Here is a 24,148-nt window from a genome sequence, read left to right on the forward strand (position 1 = left end):
CCTGAGGTCTCTTCCAACCCTAATATTCTATGATTTTATGATTCCCAAACATTTCCCAGGGCAGATTTCAGCTAGAGAGAGAAAATGTCATTTGCGCACCTGCTCTTTCATTGGTGGTTGGGGGACCATTTTTCTCTGGTCCCAAATACGTGACTTGCCTTCCTTCTCATTCACAATCCCTACAGCAATTGTTTCCATGGAAAAAGTGACAATAGGAAGATATTTAATGTTTCCAGCTGCTAAAATGCATTAAAAGAAGTGAAAAATACAATGCAACCAGCCAGCTCTCTGCAGCGCACCAGTGGTTTGCAGACCACAGTTCAGGAACCTATGGAATAGGCAGTGACAGAGTGGTCTGTTTGACCAGTTGGTCACTATTTGGATTTCATAGAATATCAGGGTTGGAAGGGACCTCAGGAAATCATCTAGTCCAACCCCCTGCTCAAAGCAGGACCAATCCCCAATTTTTGGCCCAGGTCGCTAAATGGCCCCCTCAAGGATTGAACTCACAACCCTGGGTTTAGGAAGCTAATGCTCAAACCAACTATGGGAGATGTGCAAGCAAATCAGCACCTTTTGTGAGTGCTAAATTAGCCAAAAATATTTTGAAGATACTCTCCAAAGGCATACACAAAAGAGTGTATTTGCCAAGCTGAGAAACAGTCTTTTGTAGGAAATATAAAATGTGTCTGGGAGCTCTCCGGGCAATGAATTAACCTGTAAATACCAGTACTTAGGGATCAGTGTAGTCTTGAGTCTCCTTGTCTGCAGAAGTTTAGTGTACTCCATTTCCACCTGCCAAGGAGAGGAGAATAGAGGCTGCTTTTTACATTGCCTTGCCTTTGCACAGGAATGCTGATGGACTTTATGAAGCTGCTCACAAGGTTAATGTTTCCCAGAAGTGACAGCATTCACTTGTGTGCATTTACGTCAATTTGGATGACTCACTAGATTCCCCGTTTTCTTTTTGTTTGGGAGGAGCTGTAATAGCATTAACAGCTGAAGGTTTCTGTGCTGTGCTTCAGCCAAGGTTTTGCTTCTCAAGGCAGGTTTAGCAGTGATGTTTATTTTAAGCAGTATGCTAAAGCTGGGTTTATGGTATTGTACAGCTCACTGTTCAGATGCAGTAGTGCCAGTAAAAGATGTGTACTGTATAAGGTAAATTCTGGACACTACAAACTATGGGGGTTGCTTTATTTGATGAAATAACAGATTTCTCTTCTGAGAAACATTCTCTGTGTATGGGTATGTATACATATGTTAAAATATAAGTGAGAGATATTCACAGGCACAAAGGGCAGATAGGTGCCCAGCTTCCATTTGCCTTTAGAAATTGCCTCCTTAAAGTCTAGCGTCATTGCTTAGAGGGACGAAGAAATGTTTTGTGGTTAAAACACTGGGTTGGGATTTGGGAGATCAAGTTCTAGTTGTGACCACCACAAACTTTGCTTGTTCTCTGAGCCTCAACTCCCTGTCTGTAAAATGGGGATAATAGTACTTCACAGAGAAGGGGTGAGGATATGTGTGTTGATGACAATGAGGCACTTGGCTACCATAGGTCTGGGAGCCATATAAATAGATTATGGGTCTATTACAGGAGTGGATGGGTGAGATTCTGTGGCCTGCAATGTGCAGGAGGTCAGACACTAGATGATCATGATGGTCCCTTCTGGCCTCAGTCTGTAAGTCTGAGGAGGGTTTTTTATTTAAAAGTTTAATTTAAATTCAGTACCCATAAAAATGGAGATTAATAGAACCCTCAATACAGATAGTTGCTGTATAAATTGTCAGCAAAGATAGCTTGATGAAGCCCAGTGGACAACCGCAGTTCACAAAAGAAAATGGCATACTTGGGTGCAATAACATAAGGCTAGAAAAAAAATTCTGAAAAATACTGTATTTTATCGAGCAGAGATACATGTTTTCATTAGGAGTCCGGTGCCCAGCTTTGGTCACCTTACCTTGAAATATAGCAGAGACTGAATTAGGAGGAGATGGTTGGGTTGTGGATTTTCATATAACGAGAGTGAAAAACCATGAGTGATTTCACTTGCAAAAGGAAAGAGAAAGGAGTAGATTGAGGTATTCACAACAATGTGAATTGAAAATTGACTAGTTTCTCCTTTTTACTGTATTTCATAATAGAAAGCTTTGAAACCTATGACACACTGTGGGAGAAAATGAATAACAAGAGGCATATATACGCAGGTTTAATACAGCAGCCACATTTATTGTTATCAGCGATGTTCCAGAATTATGCTTCCTGGTGGTATCCTCGCTGAACTTTGGTCAAGGCAGCTGATTTCATAGGCGTCGAACAAAAAGTATAAAAGTTAATTTTGTCTTATTGTCTTGCTGAATGTTCTCCCAGACTCACCCTCCCACACACAGCCTGGTAAGTGGGGCATTCAGCACATATTTCTGTGAATAGCTGAGTTTTCCCATTTGCTGAAAAGGTCCTCTTTAAAGCCAACTATGATTATTATGGTTCACCACTGGGCTACATAATGATCTCAGTAACTATACATCAAATTTACACCAGGATAACTGTATTCAGAATTTATCTCATTATCTCTGAAAGGATTGTTTTCTTGTATTTGCTCTAGTGAAATGGAAAGTGCACTCCTCCATCTTTCTCAAATATTCTTATTTTCTATATCTGACTTTGAGGCATCCGATTCTGGCCATCGTGGGAGACAAGATACCAGACTAGACTGGGCAGGGTCTGATCCATTATGGCTGCTTCTGTGTTCCTAAACACCTTTTAGCACTGTAGTGATGAAAATGTCATTCTACAAGTGCGTTGTAAAGGCTGGAATGAAGCAGGAATGTAGATTTTACCCCACTTGTAAAGTAAATTCTAATTTTTGTTTAAAAAGCGATTTAAGTGAAGATTCAGGGTTTCTAAGGTGAGAGCTACTTTAAAAGGTCCACTGCTGGCATTGTTGCTTGTGCAAGTGTGAAGTGCATATTAAGACCTTGAGCTCTTTGATTACTCTTTAAGGTTTCCTTTTCTGGATTTCTTTAAATTGTTTCTTTTCTGCTCTCTCTGTGCATCAAGCACTCTGTAGCTCTTTAAGCAGTATGTAATATGCTTTCTTCTACTGCCCTGGGATATTGATATAAAGGAAACTTTAACCATATTTTTCCTCTTTCTTCCACCTTATTTGCATTCGTTTCTCATCTAAGATTTTTTGGTTTGAGAAATAGGGCTGGATTTTGGCCTGTCCCTCCACAGTGTGCAAGGAACCTCCTGGCCACAAATGAAGGCTGGCCACAGTTAGAGTACATGTAGTCCCCAGAGTGCAAGGTTTGCTTCTGACTAGCACTGCTAGCAAATGAAAACTGCAGGGAATTGATTCTGGGTTAATTTTTCTTCTGATCTTAAAGGAATACTGTCTACCTTCTTCTAATCTTAAAGCCAGTTACATTTGGTAAAGCAACAAATGTCTATGTCTCATCTGCGGTAGTTTTTTAATTCTGCTGCTTGTGTATTCAGTAAAACAAGCATAAATCTTCTGACTGCTGTTCAGCTCCTCCTAAGAGTTGGATCCTCGCACATGTGCACATTGCTGATGCAGCAAGATGGATCAAAAATGAAACAAATCATGTAGTGTTGATTGATTTATATGAATATGGTAGTTCACATTATTTACACTTTTGTTCAATCGAAGTTTTATTTGGAATCCCAAGGGATGCAACATTAAAATATTATGACAGAAATAAAATGGATAGAAAGCTACACATGTGAAAAGTTAAGGCTAGTGAGGCTAACACTATTCCTCTGTTTTGAAAATAAAAAATTGGGGGAAGTACCATATGGACCTAGGGGGATGTCAGTGTGTGTCTTATTTTCATTTCTCTCCCCTCATGATTACAGTATCTGCTGTATATCTTTTTCTCCGTGTAAGTTCCATGGCTTAAAGCCATTCTCTCTCTGCTGGCAAAATATCAGCATTAATGCCAATCTGTGGCTCAGGAAAATTTGTAAACCATGATCCCGTGAGAATCCCGGGTTGTCGTCAGTTCACATACTGTAGGAAATAGTTTGCCATGTGACAAACTGATTTTATTTTATTTTTTTCAAAGAGGAAGCTTTCTGTGGCCTTTTCTTTTGTGGAGACTTACTGCATAATACAAGTGAAATTGTTTAGAGCCTAGGAAACCCTCCTGTAAAATCTTGTTCGTTAAATGCTTTTTTTCCACCCAAAAAGAAAAGGAGTACTTGTGGCACCTTAGAGGCTAACCAATTTATTTGAGCATAAGCTTTCGTGAGCTACAGCTCACTTCATCGGATGCATACTGTGGAAAGTGTAGAAGATCTTTTTATACACACAAAGCATGAAAAAATACCTCCCCCCACCCCACTCTCCTGCTGGTAATAGCTTATCTAAAGTGATCACTCTCCTCACAATGTGCATGATAATCAAGTTGGGCCATTTCCAGCACAAATCCAGGTCCCCCACACTCCTGTTGGTAATAGCTTATCTAAAGTGACCACTCTCCTTACAATGTGTATGATAATCAAGGTGGGCCATTTCCAGCACAAATCCAGGGTTTAACAAGAACGTCTTGGGGGGGGGGGTATGAAAAAACAAGGGGAAATAGGTTACCTTGCATAATGACTTAGCCACTCCCAGTCTGTATTCAAGCCTAAGTTAATTGTAGCCAACTTGCAAATGAATTCCAATTCAACAGTCTCTCGCTGGAGTCTGGATTTGAAGTTTTTTTGTTGTAATATCGCAACTTTCATGTCTGTAATCGCGTGACCAGAGAGATTGAAGTGTTCCCCGACTGGTTTATGAATGTTATAATTCTTGACATCTGATTTGTGTCCATTTATTCTTTTACGTAGAGACTGTCCAGTTTGACCAATGTACATGGCAGAGGGGCATTGCTGGCACATGATGGCATATATCACATTGGTGGATGTGCAGGTGAATGAGCCTCTGATAGTGTGGCTGATGTTGTCAGGCCCTGTGATGGTGTCCCCTGAATAGATATGTGGGCACAGTTGGCAACGGGCTTTGTTGCAAGGATAGGTTCCTGGGTTAGTGGTTCTGTTGTGTGGTATGTGGTTGCTGGTGAGTGTTTGCTTCAGGTTGGGGGGCTGTCTGTAGGCAAGGACTGGCCTGTCTCCCAAGATTTGTGAGAGTGTTGGGTCATCCTTCAGGATAGGTTGTAGATCCTTAATAATGCGTTGGAGGGGTTTTAGTTGGGGGCTGAAGGTGACGGCTAGTGGCGTTCTGTTATTTTCTTTGTTAGGCCTGTCCTGTAGTAGAACTGAGTTCTGGGAATTCTTCTGGCTCTATCAATCTGTTTCTTCACTTCTGCAGGTGGGTATTGTAGTTGTAAGAATGCTTGATGGAGGTCTTGTAGGTGTTTGTCTCTGTCTGAGGGGTTGGAGCAAATGCGGTTGTATTGCAGAGCTTGGCTGTAGACAATGGATCGTGTGGTGTGGTCAGGGTGAAAGCTGGAGGCACGTAGGTAGGAATAGTGGTCAGTAGGTTTCCGGTATAGGGTGGTGTTTATGTAACCATCGTTTATTAGCACTGTAGTGTCCAGGAAGTGGATCTCTTGTGTGGACTGGACCAGGCTGAGGTTGATGGTGGGATGGAAATTGTTGAAATCATGGTGGAATTCCTCAAGGGCTTCTTTTCCATGGGTCCAGATGATGAAGATGTCATCAATATAGCGCAAGTAGAGTAGGGCATTAGGGGACGAGAGCTGAGGAAGCGTTGTTCTAAGTCAGCCATAAAAATGTTGGCATACTGTGAGGCCATGCGGGTACCCATAGCAGTGCCGCTGATTTGAAGGTATATGTTGTCCCCAAATGTAAAATAGTTATGGGTAAGGACAAAGTCACAAAGTTCAGTCACCAGGTTAGCTGGGACATTATCGGGGATAGTGTTCTTGACGTCTTGTAGTCCATCTTTGTGTGGAATGTTGGTGTAGAGGGCTTCTACATCCATAGTGGCCAGGATGGTGTTATCAGGAAGATCACCGATGGATTTAGTTTCCTCAGGAAGTCAGTGGTGTCTCGAAGGTAGCTGGGAGTGCTGGTAGCGTAGGGCCTGAGGAGGGAGTCTACATAGCCAGACAATCCTGTTGTCAGGTTGCCAATGCCTGAGATGATGAGGCGCCCAGGGTTTCCAGGTTTATGGATCTTGGGTAGTAGATAGAATATCCCAGGTCGGGGTTCCAGGGATGTGTCTGTGCGGGTTTGATCTTGTGCTTTTTCAGTGAGTTTCTTGAGCGAATGTTGTAGTTTCTTTTGGTAACCCTCAGTGGGATCAGAGGGTAATGGCTTGTAGAAAGTGGTGTTGGAGAGCTGCCGAGCAGCCTCTTGTTCATATTCCGACCTATTCATGATGACAACGGCACCTCCTTTGTCAGCCTTTTTGATTATGATGTCAGAGTTGTTTCTGAGGCTGTGGGTGACATTGTGTTCTGCACGGCTGAGGTTATGGGGCAAGTGATGCTGCTTTTCCACAATTTCAGCCCGTGCACGTTGGCGGAAGCACTCTATGTAGAAGTCCAGTCTGCTGTCTCGACCTTCAGGAGGAGTCCACCTAGAATCCTTCTTTTTGTAGTGTTGGTAGGAGCTCTGTGGATTAGTATGTTGTTCAGAGGTATGTTAGAAATATTCCTTGAGTCGGAGACGACCAAAATAGGATTCTTGGTCACCACAGAACTGTATCATGTTCGTGGGGGTGGAGGGGCAGAAGGAGAGGCCCCGAGATAGGACAGCTGCTTCTGCTGGGCTAAGAGTATAGTTGGATAGGTTAACAATATTGCTGGGTGGGTTGAGGGAACCATTGCTGTGGCCCCTTGTGGCATGTAGTAGTTTAGAAAGTTTAGTGTCCTTTTTCTTTTGTAGAGAAGCAAAGTGTGTGTTGTAAATGGCTTGTCTAGTTTTAGTAAAGTCCAGCCACGAGGAAGTTTGTGTGGAAGGCTGGTTTTTTATGAGAGTATCCATTTTTGAGAGCTCATTCTTTATCTTTCCCTGTTTGCTGTAGAGGATGTTGATCAGGTGGTTCCGCAGTTTCTCTGAGAGCGTGTGGCACAAGCTGTCAGCATAGTCTGTGTGGTATGTCAATTGTAATGGATTTTTTACCTTCAGTCCTTTTGGTACGATGCCCATCTGTTTGCATTTGGAAAGGAAGATGATGTCTGTCTGTATCTGTACAAGTTTTTTCATGCAGTTGATAGATTTCCACTCCATACGGCTGTTACTCTGTCTTTTATTTGCCAGTGTAGACAAAGCCTAAGGCTGAAACCCTGAAAAGACTTGTGTGTGCTTGATTTTAAGTATGTGGGTAGTCCCATTGCTTCAGTGAAACTATTCCTGTCCTTAAAGTTAAGCACATGCATAAGTCTTTGTAGGATCAGAGCCCAAAAGCTGAGTAGTTATTCTCACATTAAAGCAATTATTTAAAAAAAGGCCCGGGGGGGTGGTGGGTGGCAGGGTGGTTACTTGAAGTGATATATACCAGAAGAGGAATCACATTTAAAAAAAAAAAAAAAAATTAGCTGGAAATAAATAAAGTTGGATTTTGATTTATTGCTGGCTTCAGAATGAGATATACTAATAGTTGTTATAATCAGACTTGTATGGCCTGTCTGCTCCTGTTAAGTACGGTAACTAGAGGGGTTGGCCCTGCAGCTGGTAATGCTGCTATTGCCACACAAAATGGTATTTCAAACAGCATGCTTGGGTAAATAAAGCTTTTGTTTTATTCTCTGGGACTGTGTTTTCAGTCCAACAAAATGTCTAAGTGAAATGACGAATGGACATAGTTCAGTCTAGGCTTGCATCACAAATGCAGCAGATGTAATTAGAGACCGCTTTGGGGAGGGGAAATTGGCAGCCTGTGCTTGGGGAAAGGCCCAGGAGTGAGATAACACGGGGAGCAAGTTTTCTTAGAACTGAGAGAAGAGCATTTCCAAGGCTAAGCTGAAAGTGTTGGCAAAGAAGGAAAGGGGTGGAGCGAGTAAGGAGGAAGCTGCATCAAAATGTTCATGACCAGATGCTAAACAGCATATGCATATATATAATATATATATTGCGCGCACACAGAAAATGTAATGAGTGTGGGAAACTAGCTGGTGACCCACCAAGCATCTGAACCCTGAAAAAGAAGAGTTGAATGTTTTGGGTTTTTTTAAGGGTGGAAAGTACAGTAAGTCTGTCTCTGAGGGCTTGGTTTTTCATGAATGGAGACTATCTGGTGGTTTTGAGGCTTGAAAGAGACATGATTTACAGTTTGAGAATGGTATTATATTGATAACATTCTTATTATTGTGCATGTTTCTGAAAGCTTGAGAGGCGAGATCTTCACCTCCACACTGTCCCCTGTACCTCACATAAAAGGGCCAGAGTGGCCTAGGACTGTCAAAGCTCCACCTCCATCTGGTGAGGATTCCCCTAGGATAGGCTTTGTGAGACAGCCTTAAGGCTGCCTCCTGCGGACCCCTTTGCAAGCTCTGGTGTAGGTGGCATGTTGGAGGGTCAGGGCCACAGCACTGGAGAGTCTGGAGTGTGCTGTGGCCCATAATGTAGCCTTGAGAGGCTGCTGTAAATTAGAGAGGCCTTCAGGGCTGCCTAAGAGGGTATGTCTACAGAGCTCGTGGCAGAGCGACCCTCCAGCCTGGGACGACAGACTTGGGCCTGCAGGGCTAGCTGTGCAGACCGCACTTCTAAGTTCCAGATTTCACTCTGATGCCTAGGGCGGGGTGGGGTGTGAGCTTCAGAGCCCCAGCTGCAATGTCTACACAGCTATTATTAGTGCAGAAGCACAAGCCCTGTGAGCCCAAGTCCATCAACCTAGGCTGAGAGCTTACATGTAAGTTTCCCAGACCTGAAGAAAAGCTCTGTGTAAACTCGAAAGCTTCTCTCTCTCACCGACAGAAGTTGGTCCAGTAAAATATGTTGCCTCACCCACCTTGTTTCTCTAATACAGGGGTTGGCAACCTGTGGCACGCGTGCCAAAGACGGCACGCGAGCCGATTTTTAATGGCACGCTGCTGCCTGCCGGGTCCCAGCCGCCGGCCCTGCTCAGCCTGCTCTCGAACCCAGGCCGGGACCCCGGCAGGCAGCAGCGTGCCGTTAAAAATCCTGCCCGCCCCAGCCTGCTCTTCTCTGCTCCCCATGGGGGCAGGGTGAAGAAGCTTGGTCCTGCCAGCTGCTGCTGCAGGGCAGGCAAGCTCCTCCCTCCCCCGCCTCTTCCCCCAGTGTGCTGGGTTCCTGCCCCTTCTCTCCCTCCCTGCTGCCGATCAGCTGACGGCCCTTGCACGGGAGGGGGAGAAGCGGAGGCTCAGCGCGTTTGCTGCTCCAGGGAGGAGGTGGGGAACGGGGGTGGAATCAGGGCATATCCCCTCCAGCCCCCTGCCGTGAGCTGCTCTGGGCAGGGGGCTGGGAGCACCCCCAAGACCCTAGCCCACACCCCCAGCCCTCTGCCCTGACCCCTGCACCCCCCTCATATGCCCCTAGCCCTCTGTCCTGACCCCTGCACCCCCCTCATACATACCCAGCCCCCACATGCCCTGACTCCTGCACCCTCCTCACACGCCCCCATCCCCCTGCCCTGACTCCTGCACCCCCACACATACCCAGCCCTCCATGCCTGACTCTTGCACCCCCCACATTCCAACCCCCACCCTGAGCACCAAATGGGAGCTCCTGCAAACCCCCCCCCATTCCCATCTGCAGCCCCACACCAAATGGGAGCTGCCCAGGTAAGCACTCCACACCCAAAGCTCCTACCCCAAACCTGAGCCCCCTCCTTCATTCTAGCTCCTGGCCAGACCCTACACCCCAACCCCCAGCCTGCTCCTTCATCCCCAGCCCTGTGCTCAGTGCACTCCCACCCTCAGCTCAGTGCAGAGAGAGGAAGAGAATGGGATAGAACCAGGGAGAAGGTAGGTATCCACTCTATGTGGGCAGGGCCAGGATCCCAGACTGGCAACGGGCTGAGCGGGGCCAGCAGCTGGGACCCTAGCTGGCAGGAGCTGGCAGACAGAACCCCAGACCGGCAGTGGGCTGAGCCGCTCAGCCCGCTGCCGGTCTGGAGTTCTGGCTGCCTGCCCATTGACAGCCAGGGTCCCGGCCGCAGGCCCTGCTCAGCCTGCTGCTGGCCTAGGTAAACAGAACCCCAGGCTGGCAGCGGGCTGAGCGGGCCGGTGGCGTAAGATCAGTATTTTAATTTAATTTTAAATGAAGCTTCTTAAACATTTTGAAAACCTTGTTTACTTTACATACGACAATAGTTTAGTTATATAATATAGAGAGAGACCTTCTAAAAAAAACGTTAAAATGTATTACTGGCACGCAAAACCTTAAATTAAAGTGAATAAATGAAGACTCGGCACACCACTTCTGAAAGGTTGCTGACCCCTGCTCTAATACCTTTAAAGTTAACAGAGAAGCCTTACAGTAGAGAGTGCTTAAACTGCATATCATGGGCCTGCTCTGGCTCTTATTGCAGTCCATGGCAAAATCACTAGGCCATGTCTAGACTAGGAAAATAGGATATTCACAAACATGATTTTAAACAGGACATCACACCTATTGTAGACAGGGCAAGTAATGTTTAAAAACATGTTAGCTGATTTTGGTCAACCCTAGGCTCCCATCTAGTGTGGACCATGACCAGCTAATGACCTGTCTTCTAGACACAGTGCTTCAATGGGAACAGGATGAGGCCCTTCCCAAACATCTGGGGCCCTAGGGTAGAGGTTGCACATCTCAGGTGCTTTCCTATTTAAAAAAAAAGATAGGCTAATATCTCTGGCAAAGAAATAGTAAAGTATCTTGGGTTAGATTCTGTTAGGGTGACAAGATAGCAAGTGTGAGGAATCAGGAGGGGAGGTAATAGGTTGCCTGTAGAAGACAAAGCCTCTAATTTTGGGATATCTGGTCACCTTAGATTCTGTGCTATACATCTAAAGCTCACAGCTGTGGGGCGCTATTGTGGCTTTAAGCCATCTTTTCACCCTTCCAATCCTGGTGGCTCCACAGGGTGGAGCATTGCTTGGCATAACTTTGGGCATGTCCACGCAGCCCATGGTAGCAGCAAGCCTCTCATCTTGCCTCTCTAATATTCTGGGACCGACGTGGTTACACCACCACTGCATACAACTTTAAAGATAAGTCTGAAGCACCTGGTGTTGCCTGTCAGAGCGTCTCCCCTCACATGGTCAGATGTTTCAGTAACAATGAGCTGTTCACAATGCACCCTGCTATGGGTTTGTTTGGTTTTTTTTAAGTACTATTAGATTTGAACTTAATTTTTCCTAGTCTGACACTGCCTTTCCCTTCGATCCCTTCTGGCTATGATCCCTATAAAAAAGATTAGGATCCCAGCAGCCAGTGAAAACTTTTGCATGAGATCCTGTTTTAGATCTAAAATCCCTTTTGTCTCAGCATTCCTGTTGTCACAATTCAGGGCAACTGTCCCTCGAGTGTTTTCTCTAGGCTCCCGGCTCCTTGGCCACCACCTCTCTTGGGCAGAAACCTGAATCTCTCTCCCTCCTGATCAGGGGTTTTGCAGACTGGGTTTTCAGAGTTCCTGCTGATGCTTGATATCCCCAGCAAGCCAGACTGCCTAAACAGGCCAGCATCTGTGCTTTGATTTCTCTTTAAAGGCTATGAACAACTGCAATTGCCAGCAGTCACAAATTGCTATACGGTTCTTAATAAGCAGGCATATTTATTCTTAAGGTGAAAGCGTTATAGAGAAAACATATAAAAACATAGAAATTTGTAGACGCATGCTAAAAGCTTACCAGAAGTCACCCATCAGTCTTATGGGGCCTCAAAGCCCTTCCAACTTTTTCCCAAAAAGAACTGGGGACTCCCCTGGACAGAAGATCCTGTCCATTTGCTGGATCAGAAAGAAGTCTCTGAGTCAGCTTAAACTCAGACCTTTTATCCAAAAGTCCTTTCTTTGTCTTTTGGTCTCTGGAGAATCCAGTTTGAACGAGTGTATGTGAGCATCTCAAGTGATGGTGGTACTTTGGAGGATTGACTACCTGAGTGAATTTGCCTAATCACCCCACACTGTTCTTAGTTCCTGAAGGAGCTGTGGTCATCCTCCCCCATGGTATTCTATACAGTCCCTGGCCCACAATGATACATAAACTTAATACAGTAGATACACCCAAAGATATTGGCAGAAATTGCCATATCTGTCACACCCACCAGGCAGCCATCAGTTTGTCAGGGCCACCTCCCTCATGCTGAAACTGACTAGAACAATTTGTGTTTATTTGTGTTTCTTTACAGGATCACTTAATGCTGCCCCCAAACTCCTCACTGTGGGCCAGATCCTCCGCTGATGTAAATCAGCATAGCTCTGTTGACTTCAGAGGCGCTACACTGATTTACACCAGGTGAGGACCTGGCTCATAGTCTGTAAGCAACCCAGAACAAGGAATATTTTTCTGGATCCTCTCTATTAGATGCCACAGAATAGTGTGTGATCAAGTGTGGTTCACCATTAAGCTAATGGATGTAATCTCCTCGTTTTAATCCTTTATGCATAGTCAGTTGCAAAGTAAGTGGGAATAAAATATAGGGTTACCATTTCTAACACTCAAAGCTGTAGTACTAGCTAAGAAAACATAACATATGTGCTTAACAACCCCTTCCCCACACACACACAAGAATGGGAACATGGTGTACCCTTGTTAACAGAAAGAAACACTATGAAAATAACTTTTTATAAATAACCACCTACATTGGCCTTTATTGTGAACTAAACTCTGCAGAACAGCATGAGTAGATTCAGACAGTCTCGTGCTTCATGCTGAAGTCCCACACAAATGTTCAGGGCTCCCCAAATATCCCTCTTAAGGCAGGTTTTCTCACCTGATCTGATGTCTGAAAGTAAGAGTCGTGGGGAGTTTAAGTGCTCAAGGCCTTTTTATCGAAAGCCTGATTCCCTACTGCTGACTTATGTCTATGCTACAGAGTTTTGTAGACAAAGGTTATGCCAATGTACAGCCACCACTTTAATTAAACTGCTGTTGCACGTCCACACTATGCTCCTTGTGTCGGTGGAGCGCATCCACATTAGGAGCTGTTGCATCTACACAGAGACCAGTGCATTGTGGTAACTATCCCACTGTGCAACTGGCTGCAGGGTGCGTTGCGGAGGGTTTCCAATGTTTCATGGGCAGGTACAGCATCACATGATGCAAGTTTCTCAATCCCATTGTTCCATGGGCATCCTACTACGTTGCCAGCTGCTTTTCAACTGAAGTGTGTATGGGGAGGAGGAAGGAGGAGAGTGTGTGACAGGGAGTGTGTGTCGGGCGTATCAGGGGAGAGACAGAGACAGATTGTATGTTGGGGGAGTGTGTATGTGAGAGAGACAGAGTTCTTGTTGGGGGAGAGTGGGTGTGTTGGCATGCTGTCTTTTTAAGTTCAGACAGCAATCAATCCTGAGGCAGGGGTAAGGGGACACCCCCACACGTCAGCCTCCCCCTCCCATCCTGGCTCAGCACAGCAGTCCCTCCCCCCTTCTCCCCAGGTAGTAGCAACCTGCCGGCCGCTGTGTTCCTAGTGCAGGGGAGAGCAGGATTCCAAGTTGCTCTTTGCTGCCAGAGCGGCACACTCAGCTGTCAGAACTTACCAAAGCTTTGAAAGGGGAGGGGTGCATGCCTGCAGGGTAGCCAAGCTCAAAATAGTGAGCAGAGTGGTCATGGCGGGCATTGTGGGATACTGGGGAAGGCCAGTTAAGTTAACATAATGAACGGCAGCATCTACACTGACGCTTTGTTGCTTTAACTTTGCCACCAAAAGCTTTGTGCCTCTCGTCGAGGTGGTTTTATTTTGTCAGCAAAACAGGAGAGTTTTGCCGACAAAAGTAGCATTGTAGCGCGTACACCTCCACTGTGTTGTCGGCAAAAGCTGCCTTTTGCAGACCAAACTGTGTAGGGTAGACAAGGCCTCAATCTTTCTGTACATTAACCCAGTGATGAGCTGCCAAAATCTTAACAACGGGTTCCCTCCTCGCCCCATCCAACCCCCCTGCGTTCCTTGACGCCCCCCTCAGGACACCTGCCCCATCCACCCACCTCCCCTGTCCTCTGACTGCCCCCGGAACTGGGCAGGAGGGTCTTGTGGGCCACCGTAGTGGGTGCCCACCCCACCCCTAAGAGCTAGAGGCACCTGCTGGGGGGCGAGGTGAGGTGCTTACCTGGGGCAGCTCCCAGGAAGCATCCGGCAGGTCCCTCTGGCTCCTAGGGGCAAGGGAGCGTAGCTAGGGCGGGGAGCAGGGGGAGTGGCCGCTCCCCCGCTGATCACATCAAAAGTGGCGCCTTAGGTGCTGACTCCCTGGGTGCTCCAGGGCTAGAGCACCCACCGGCAGCTCCCTGCCCCGCACCTGGCCCCAGCTCGCCTCTGCCCCTGAATGCACCACCCTGCCCTGCTTCTCTGCCCCGCCCCCCCGGCTTCCCGCGAATCAGCTGTTCAGCAGGAAGCTGGGGAGGGCTGAGAAGCAGGTGGCGGCTTCCTGCTCAGGCTGAGGGAGGCGGAGGTGAGCTGGGGCGGGGAGCGGTTCCCCTGTGTGCCCTCCCCACCGGGTTACCTGCTACGGCGCGGGCAGCTCTCCTCGTGCCCCTCTGCCCCAGCTCACCTCCGCCTCCCTGGGCCTGAGTGGAAGCCGCCGCCTGCTTCTCAGCCTGCCCCAGCTTCCCGCGCAAACAGCTGATTCATGGGAAGCTGGGGGGGGCGGAGAAGCAGAGCGGGGCGGCGCGTTCGGGGAGGAGGCGGAGCAGAGGTGAGCTAGGGTGGGCAGGGAGCTGCCGATGGGTGCTCTGCACCCACCAAATTTTCCCCTTGGGTGTTCCAGGGCTGGAGCACCCACTTTTGGCCGGTTAAATTTAGAAGCCCTTTTAGAACCGGTTGTCCCTCGCGGAACAACCGGTTCTAAAAGGGCTTCTAAATTTAACAACCGGTTCTAGCAAACCGGCTCCAGGTCACCACTGCATTAACCGATTGCATTCATGCTAATTGGAACAAAAGCCTTCAGGAGCCTTGTATGAGTAAACGGGACTCTGTTCTGCCAGCATGGGTGATGTTTGCATTTTATTACTCTGTTTGAGCTAAAAGCTTCAATGTAACTGATGTTTTATCGCAGGGTTTCACCTGAAACAAATGCATTGCACACTAAGAAAACTGCCTGCCGTGCAAGGGTGAAATTTGCCCCTGTGCGGTGAACCAGCACCAGGGCCAATCCCACTTAAACCCTCAAAATAGGCTTTGTCCTGGGCCCCTGCACAGGGCCAGCTTTCACGATAACAGAGGGAAGAGTAGAAAAGTTTACGGTCTGTGAAATGTTTCAGAGTAACAGCCGTGTTAGTCTGTATTCGCAAAAAGAAAAGGAGCACTTGTGGCACCTTAGAGATGCTCAAATAAATTGGTTGGTCTGTGAAATGTTGCTGCTTCTTAAATGTGTGTCATAACTACATTGTCTTTTTAACTTAACTTATCCTTATAGATATTCGCAAAAAGAAAAGGAGTACTTGTGGCACCTTAGAGACTAACCAATTTATTTGAGCGTGAGCTACTTTAAGCTCATGCTCAAATAAATTGGTTAGTCTCTAAGGTGCCACAAGTACTCCTTTTCTTTTTGCGAATACAGACTAACACGGCTGTTACTCTGAAACCTTATAGATATTGTGATCTCATGTTAGCCACACGCAGCATAGGTTTTATTTCCTCTGAAGCAAGAGATACTGATGGCTGGAGGCAGGACAGCAGACATGACAGATTGCTGGGCTGATTTGGAATGGCATAGCTTGTGTTTCTATATAATTCTTATGTAACTGTCACCTTCTAGGTAACATGCGGCTGCATTTTCTGGTCCTGGTGACAGGCTGTACATCGGTGGGAAAAATCCTGGATGCTGAAGTTTACAAAATCACCGCAACAGATTTCTGTCCCCTCCAGGAAGAAACCAAGGAAGAGGATCGTGTTAATGCCCTTAAGAAAATCCTGAACTCTGGGATGTTCTATTTCTCCTGGCCAAATGCAGGCTCAAACTTTGACCTGACAGTGCGGGCCCAGAAGCAGGGTGATAATGACTATGAATCTGGTAACTCCTTCTTCTGGTTAGTACTGCATGTTATCTCCAAGTCTTTAGTTAAGCCTGGCTTCCCTCTCAATCTCCTATAACCCTGGAGAAAAATAAAGCTATAGATTTAAACTTAGATTCGTTTTGCGTAACTAACATTTTACTTTACAGGGCATGTGCTCTGGCAGATTCATGGTCAATCAGGGTTGAGCCACTAACATCTAGCTTATTTATGTAATCTAGCTGCAAAAGCAGATTTAATAATTGGAGTTTCTGGTTTTTCTAGAAAGAAAAAATATATTTGCTATATTTACTGCATACAGTATAAATACATTTCTTTATATGTGATAAGTAGTTTACTTCCCAAGGCTTTTTTTTTTTTAATTATTTGTTTAACAAGCATCGTTAATGTGGTAAAAACCTGTACTTGTGCTCATACATCACTTCTGCTGCATTATGTGTTATTTCCTAATTCTTGTGGGTTTAAAGTCTCTAAATTAACATTGCAGTAATGTACCCTAGTTTTTACATTGCAAATATCTATGTTAATCAATTAATTTGTAATTAAAACTGTAATCAAACCATTGCACATAACATACCAGAGGAGTTAGTGTGATGTGCACTTATTTTATTTACTGAGTAACACAGTTTTAAAAACAAAGTAAAAAATATGTCTCACTGCAGCAAAGATTGGTTGAATGGAAAAAAATACATAGAAACGAGGATCCTTCCTATGTGGGCCTGCTGCAGAGGGAGTTCAGTTTGTTTATCCTACCAGTTTTGATAGGGTACTCCAATCCTCCTCATCTGGTATGTTGTTTTTTTTTTAATGGTAGGAAGTCACATAGGAAGCTAAACTGTACTGGAAATAAATAAGAAGTTATATAATGCATGTGAAAAGTAATACTTTGGCAGAATTACGCTGCTAGTGTGAAATACTTCTTGTGGCCGGCAATAGGTAAATATCAATAGCTGAACAGGGTTGTAACAGATGATTAACAGATAAGGCAGAGGAATTCAATTTGGTAAATAATCTCTCCAGCTGGGATGGGATTTCACCTGATAAGTGGTGTTTAGTTCAGAATAGTGCAATATAAAACCCAGTTTCAACTGTGCTGTGTGTGCCTTCCTCATGGAACAGCTGACACAGCAAACCAGCTGTGTTCCAACAGAATTAAACTGCCAAATTAGAGGTCTATCTTTAATATAGAAATAGTACAATATATACAGTTGTTAAAGGCTTTCTTTTGATAGTTTGCTCTCAGAAGATACATATTTGAATTCAGTGGCACATCTGCTTTCTGTATCAATCTATTGTGTCTCGCTAGATTAATCTTAGTTTATGTGGAAGCCCTATGCTTTTATATGTTGTCTAACATAAGATCCCTTGTATTTCTAATATGAATATGTGAAACATTATGTATAATGTGAAATTTAAAAAAACCCCAAGATAGGCCACTAGCATGGAAAATTTCATCCCCAATTTCCAAAGTTTGGGAAAAAAATAAAAACAGCTGAAAAAAGGTTCTTATAACAGTGTCAGGCAACCTTAACTGTAGGCAGTGCCATCTGTGGACCTTGTAACATGAACTCCAATAAAGAAATCCTACTGGAGTTTGCCTTGGATAAGATGGGTAGATTTTCTTTTTACATGGAGATATGGAAGGAATGAGGAAAATGTAATTCTTTTGTAGCTGTTTTTTAGCTGTGCTATATAAAAATAGTAGAACAATTCTTCACCTTTTTCAAATTCTTTGCTTTGCAAAGCGCAAATCTTTAGTAGAATTCCACTGGTATAGTAACTGTAATAGGGAATTGCTGATGTCTGATGGAAGTACGTTGGAGAAACTATGCATGCCTCTCAGACCTGGTCACAGACTGGCTTGCTTTAAAAAAAAAAAACAAAAAAACCCACAAAGGTAATACTTCCATTGTAAACCATGCAGAACTCAGTTTGTAACAGTTCCTTTCACTTTTAGGCCTGGTCTATGCTGGGAAAACGTCCTTAAAATTCCAACAGATTTTAAAAAGAGTTCTGCTAAACCAGTTTTAAAACCTGTTGGAACTATAGTGTAGACCAGGTTCCAGGCAGCACTGCCTGAACGAGTTAGTTGGACAACACTGTAATTTAGGTAAGAGCCTTTTAATGACCACCAGCATGTTTCCAGAGATCAGAAAATTGGGAAAGGTGAGATTTGCATATGAACTTGTATGGCCGGGGCAAAGTCTTCTGGACACATGGGCAAAAGTATGGTGGCTGTCACCCTGTTAAAATCTCCCAGTTTCTGTGAATTATGGCCTTCACCAGGATTGCCATCTATTAATTATTAGTTTCAGATAAAGTGAGGTGCAATAAAAAAGGAATAACCTCCTATTATAAGCTTTAATTAGTGAACAATGTGGGGTACAACTTGTTTCTCTCTCTCATTTTTTGAGTAAATGAATCTATGCTCTGTTGAATCTTGCAGGAACCAATTGCTGCATGTGCCCTTTAAACACAACCAGGTGAGCTGCTCCGACTGGCTGCTAAAAGTGATCTGTGGCATAGTGGACATCCACACGGTTTATGCCTCTCACAAGAAGGCGAAGGTCTGCCTCATTTCCCGGATCAGCTGCGAACGAGCTGGGGCCAGGTTTCACATTCGAGGGGTCAGTGATGATGGACACGTATCTAATTTTGTTGAGACAGAGCAGGTAAATGACTGAATGGATCCTATGATACTAAATAATTCAGTACATCAGTGTATAATTGGGGAATCGTTTACGGCAAGAATCAGAGGAGCTCGGCAAATGCTTTCTGCATGCAATGTTTTAAGATGCTGTTATGCATGAAGTGTCTCTTCACTCTCGCTCATTAAGCTCCTACGCAATCAGTTCTCCTTCTGTACTTCTAGCTTCTTGGGCACTCGTAACTTATGTTTTTGATTTATTTCCCACTGTGGAAGCTCTAGCTCCCCAGGCTTCTGTCAAATTATAAATGTGCATTTTTCAGTGGATTCAGAAATTCCTGTCTTGAGCAACAATCACTCATGAGCAAAATCAACACATAAACCACCATTTCTCAAACTGGGGTCCGTGGACCCCTGCGGGTCCACAAGGGTACTCCAGGGGGCCTGCCGGCCCCGCTGATCAACTATTCTACCTCCCTCCCTCAACTCCTCCCCTTCCCTTCCAGTGCCTCCTGCACTCTGGGGAGCAGTTGTTCAGTGGCTTGCGGGAGGTGGGGGAGGAGCAGGGATGGGCTGTGCTCAGGGAAGGGGGCAGAATCATGTCTAGGGCCGCTGGCCCCGCCGATCCACTCCTCCCCCTCCATCCCTCAACTCCTCCCCCTCCCTCCCTCCCAGTGCCTCCTGCACGCTGGGGAACGTCTGTTCAGCGGCATTCAGGAGGCGTCTGGAGGGAGGGAAGGAGCAGAGAGGGGGCGTGCTTGAGGGAGGGGGCAGAAAGAGGTGGGGAAGAGGAGGGGCAGGGGTGGATTGGCAGCAGGAAGAGGTGGGCCGGGGATGGGGCCTTGGGGGAAGGGGTGGAGTGGGGGCAGGATCTGGGGCTGAGTGGGGGGGGACTTGGGGGGGTCCACAAATATTTTTAAATCAAAATGAGGGTCCTGGGGTTGCTAAAGTTTGGGAACCATTGACATAAGCCACAAGGTTCTCAATGGCACCAAGTATTTAATCAATCAAGAGGCCAGTGCTTCATCACAAGAAGAAGGTTTTTAAAATACAGTTATTATAAAATGACTGTGAATTTTGCTCTGAAAATAAAATCTTTTTTTTAAAGCACTTTTCTTCTAAAGTACGACTGATTCCCCATGCAAGAGAAGGTGGGAGAAAAGCTAGAGTGACCAGATAGCAAATGTGAAAAATCAGGACAGAGGTTGAGGAGTAATAGGCACCCATATAAGAAAAAGCCCCAAATATTGAGACTGTCCCTATAAAATTGGGATATCTGGTCATCCTAAAAAAAGCAGAAGTTCTTTTGAAAGCTCATGTAACTTTATTCCATGCTTTTTTTTTGCCTTTTTTTTTTTTTTTTTTTTTTAAAGTCTGTTTTGTTAAGTCTAGACTACAACTAGAAAAGATTTGCTGGTACAGACACTGCTTCTACTGGCAAAAATGTGTTGTAACCAGTACAGTTTACACTAGCTCACGAAACAAAATCAGCTGTGCCAGCAAAAGCATTTTTTCCCCCCAGTGTAACTGTGTCTATACTAGGGCTTTTGCTGGCATAAAAATGTCATAAAAATAACATCCCTAGCCAACATTATTATACTTTCAAATGTTTCTAGTGTGGACCTGGCCTTAATCTCCTTAAGAGGAAAGGGGTCTTGTGGTGAAGACACATGATAACACCGATTTTTTCATGTTCTGTGTGTATATAAATCTCCTCACTGTATTTTCCACTGAATGCATCCGATGAAGTGAGCTGTAGCTCACGAAAGCTTATGCTCAAATAAATTGGTTAGTCTCTAAGGTGCCACTAGTACTCCTTTTCTTTTTGCGAAGACTTCCTTTGTGACCCTAAGCAGGTCACTTAGCCGTGGATCCTGCAAGCACTTACCTGCATAAGTAGTCCCAGGACAATGTGCATGCACATGGTTAATTTATGGATAAGTGTTTTCAGGGTGGCGTCATAATTTTTTGTGTCACAATTTTTCCATCTGTAAAAAGGGATACTAACAACTTCCTACCCCCAGGACTTTTGCAAGGCTAAATTAATATGTTGTCAGCATTCAGATACCATAATAATCTCCAGAATATAATAAGGGAAAGGTTCTGGAGCTTTGAAATGCAATGCACTAGTCAGAAGGAAGATGCATGACAAAGAAACCAGAAAGTGGGTGAGAGATTTAAAAAATTCCTCCAGCCAACTAAGTAGAGCAAAGAGGACAAAGAGAGAAGCTGTCATCTGGTCAGTGGCCAGGAGGCAAATTCCAGTACATCCCCATTGGGATAGACTTGGCTTTGCATATGGGGTGTGGTTTGATAAGAGGGGATAAGGCAGGACTTTAGGCTTCAAGTTTGCCCAGCAGAAAGGTGGAAACCCTAATTCCAACTGGTGCTGATAACAAACACGAGGGTGAAATGTGTTAATTTGATCTGGGTCCCTAAATTAACATGACAAAGCTAAATAATAGAGAGACAAGGTGGGTGAGGTAATATCTTTTACTGGACCAACGTATGTTGGTGAAAGAGACAAGCTTTCAAACTTGTCTTTTTCAGAACATGAAGAAAGCTTTGAAAGCTGATCTCTAATATCCTGAGACCAACACAGCTACAACTGCAAAGCAAACAAGGAAAGGCAGTCATATGTTTACTGCTGGGTTTGCTACATTTAAAATAAACAAAAAGCACTGGACCCTGAAGAACCTGAGACCTCCTATGTCTGCTGAAATGAGCACTTTCGTATTCAGCTACAGCCTCTCTTTCCTTTTTGGAAGCTACTCCCAGCCAAAAGAACGATAGTTTTAAACAAATGCAGATTTTAATGTTCACAAAGAGGTACATCTATATGGGAGAACAGAGATAAATGAGAAGGCCATAACTTCCAACATACAAAACATCACCTCTAAACTTGGTCAACAGTTTTCAACGTTTTGAGGAGCAAATATACAAAACTCTGCCCTCAAAGCTTGAGAATCTATTTTTTGAAGATTGGAATTTTGGTGCCTAGTCCATTGGAAAACATATCTGTTGGAGCGCACAGATTTGTGCACATGTACGTGAAATTTACCCCTGGGCAGAGGGAACAGAAAAAAGAGAAAGATGTCACTATGTTCGCCTTCTAAAGCAATATATAATCCCCGCAAACCATACCAAGTATAGTATAGTACCTCGTCACCCAAATAAGTGTGGGATGCTTTGGTCTTCTTGTAAAGAAGATGTCATATGTCATATAAGAAGATGTCTTGTTGGACATATGACCAGGGAAGAGTATAAAAATATTGCTCGGGCATGTAGGAATGAAATCAGGAGGGCCAAATCGCACCTGGAGCTGCAGCTCGCGAGAGATGTCAAGAGTAACAAGAAGGGTTTTTTCAGGTATGTTGGCAACAAGAAGAAAGCCAAGGAAAGTGTGGGCCCCTTACTGAATGAGGGAGGCAACCTAGTGACAGAGGATGTGGAAAAAGCTAATGTACTCAATGCTTTTTTTGCCTCTGTTTTCACTAACAAGGTCAGCTCCCAGACTGCTGCGCTGGGCATCACAAAATGGGGAGTAGATGGCCAGCCCTCTGTGGAGAAAGAGGTGGTTAGGGACTATTTAGAAAAGCTGGACGTGCACAAGTCCATGGGGCCGGACGAGTTGCATCCGAGAGTGCTGAAGGAATTGGCGGCTGTGATTGCAGAGCCATTGGCCATTATCTTTGAAAACTCGTGGCGAACCGGGGAAGTCCCGGATGACTGGAAAAAGGCTAATGTAGTGCCAATCTTTAAAAAGGGGAAGAAAGAGGATCCTGGGAACTACAGGCCAGTCAGCCTCACCTCAGTCCCTGGAAAAATCATGGAGCAGGTCCTCAAAGAATCAATCCTGATGCACTTGCATGAGAGGAAAGTGATCAGGAACAGCCAGCATGGATTCACCAAGGGAAGGTCATGCCTGACTAATCTAATCACCTTTTATGATGAGATTACTGGTTCTGTGGATGAAGGGAAAGCAGTGGATGTATTGTTTCTTGACTTTAGCAAAGCTTTTGACACGGTCTCCCACAGTATTCTTGTCAGCAAGTTAAGGAAGTATGGGCTGGATGAATGCACTATAAGGTGGGTAGAAAGCTGGCTAGATTGTCGGGCTCAACGGGTAGCGATCAATGGCTCCATGTCTAGTTGGCAGCCGGTATCAAGTGGAGTGCCCCAAGGGTCGGTCCTGGGGCCGGTTTTGTTCAATATCTTCATAAATGATCTGGAGGATGGTGTGGATTGCACTCTCAGCAAATTTGCGAATGATACTAAACTGGGAGGAGTGGTAGATATGCTGGAGGGGAGGGATAGGATACAGAAGGACCTAGACAAATTGGAGGATTGGGCCAAAAGAAATCTGATGAGGTTCAATAAGGATAAGTGCAGGGTCCTGCACTTAGGACGGAAGAATCCAATGCACCGCTACAGACTAGGGACCAAATGGCTAGGCAGCAGTTCTGCGGAAAAGGACCTAGGGGTGACAGTGGACGAGAAGCTGGATATGAGTCAGCAGTGTGCCCTTGTTGCCAAGAAGGCCAATGGCATTTTGGGATGTATAAGTAGGGGCATAGCGAGCAGATCGAGGGACGTGATCGTTCCGCTCTATTCGACGTTGGTGAGGCCTCATCTGGAGTACTGTGTCCAGTTTTGGGCCCCACACTACAAGAAGGATGTGGATAAATTGGAGAGAGTCCAGCGAAGGGCAACAAAAATGATTAGGGGTCTAGAACACATGACTTATGAGGAGAGGCTGAGGGAGCTGGGATTGTTTAGCCTGCAGAAGAGAAGAATGAGGAGGGATTTGATAGCTGCTTTCAACTACCTGAAAGGGGGTTCCAAAGAGGATGGCTCTAGACTGTTCTCAATGGTAGCAGATGACAGAACGAGGAGTAATGGTCTCAAGTTGCAGTGGGGGAGGTTTAGATTGGATATTAGGAAAAACTTTTTCACTAAGAGGGTGGTGAAACACTGGAATACGTTACCTAGGGAGGTGGTAGAATCTCCTTCCTTAGAGGTTTTTAAGGTCAGGCTTGACAAAGCCCTGGCTGGGATCATTTAACTGGGAATTGGTCCTGCTTCGAGCAGGGGGTTGGACTAGATGACCTTCAGGGGTCCCTTCCAACCCTGATATTCTATGATTCTATGATTCTAAAGGAAGGAAAGTTAGATGTTGAGATGGGTAGCCAACCTTTCTTAGGTCAGCCCCAAATTCGCAGTGCTACCTCCTAGGTTCAGTTGCTAGTCCTGTATACAATTACTGTTTCTCAGTATGCCAGCCATTTGGGTCCAAAGTTCCTTAGCTTATTTGATTATACTCTTGCATGCTGGAAATGATTAACATAAAAAATATAATGCCCATTGCATCACAGCAAAAGTGGGGTTCAGCTCCCG

General features: G+C 45.1%; 1 protein-coding gene across 1 annotated transcript in view; it reads left to right on the forward strand.

The window, feature by feature from the left end:
* Window positions 1–24,148, forward strand: part of SYNJ2 (synaptojanin 2) — a 98,232-nt gene that overhangs the window by 19,818 nt on the left and 54,266 nt on the right. The window contains exons 3-4 of the mRNA XM_077813267.1: window positions 15,849–16,119; window positions 18,551–18,776. Coding sequence (XP_077669393.1) covers window positions 15,849–16,119; window positions 18,551–18,776 — 497 coding nt within the window. The remainder of the gene's footprint in view (window positions 1–15,848; window positions 16,120–18,550; window positions 18,777–24,148) is intronic.

Source organism: Eretmochelys imbricata, chromosome 3 (assembly GCF_965152235.1).
Source record: "Eretmochelys imbricata isolate rEreImb1 chromosome 3, rEreImb1.hap1, whole genome shotgun sequence".
Lineage (NCBI taxonomy): Eukaryota > Metazoa > Chordata > Testudines > Cheloniidae > Eretmochelys > Eretmochelys imbricata.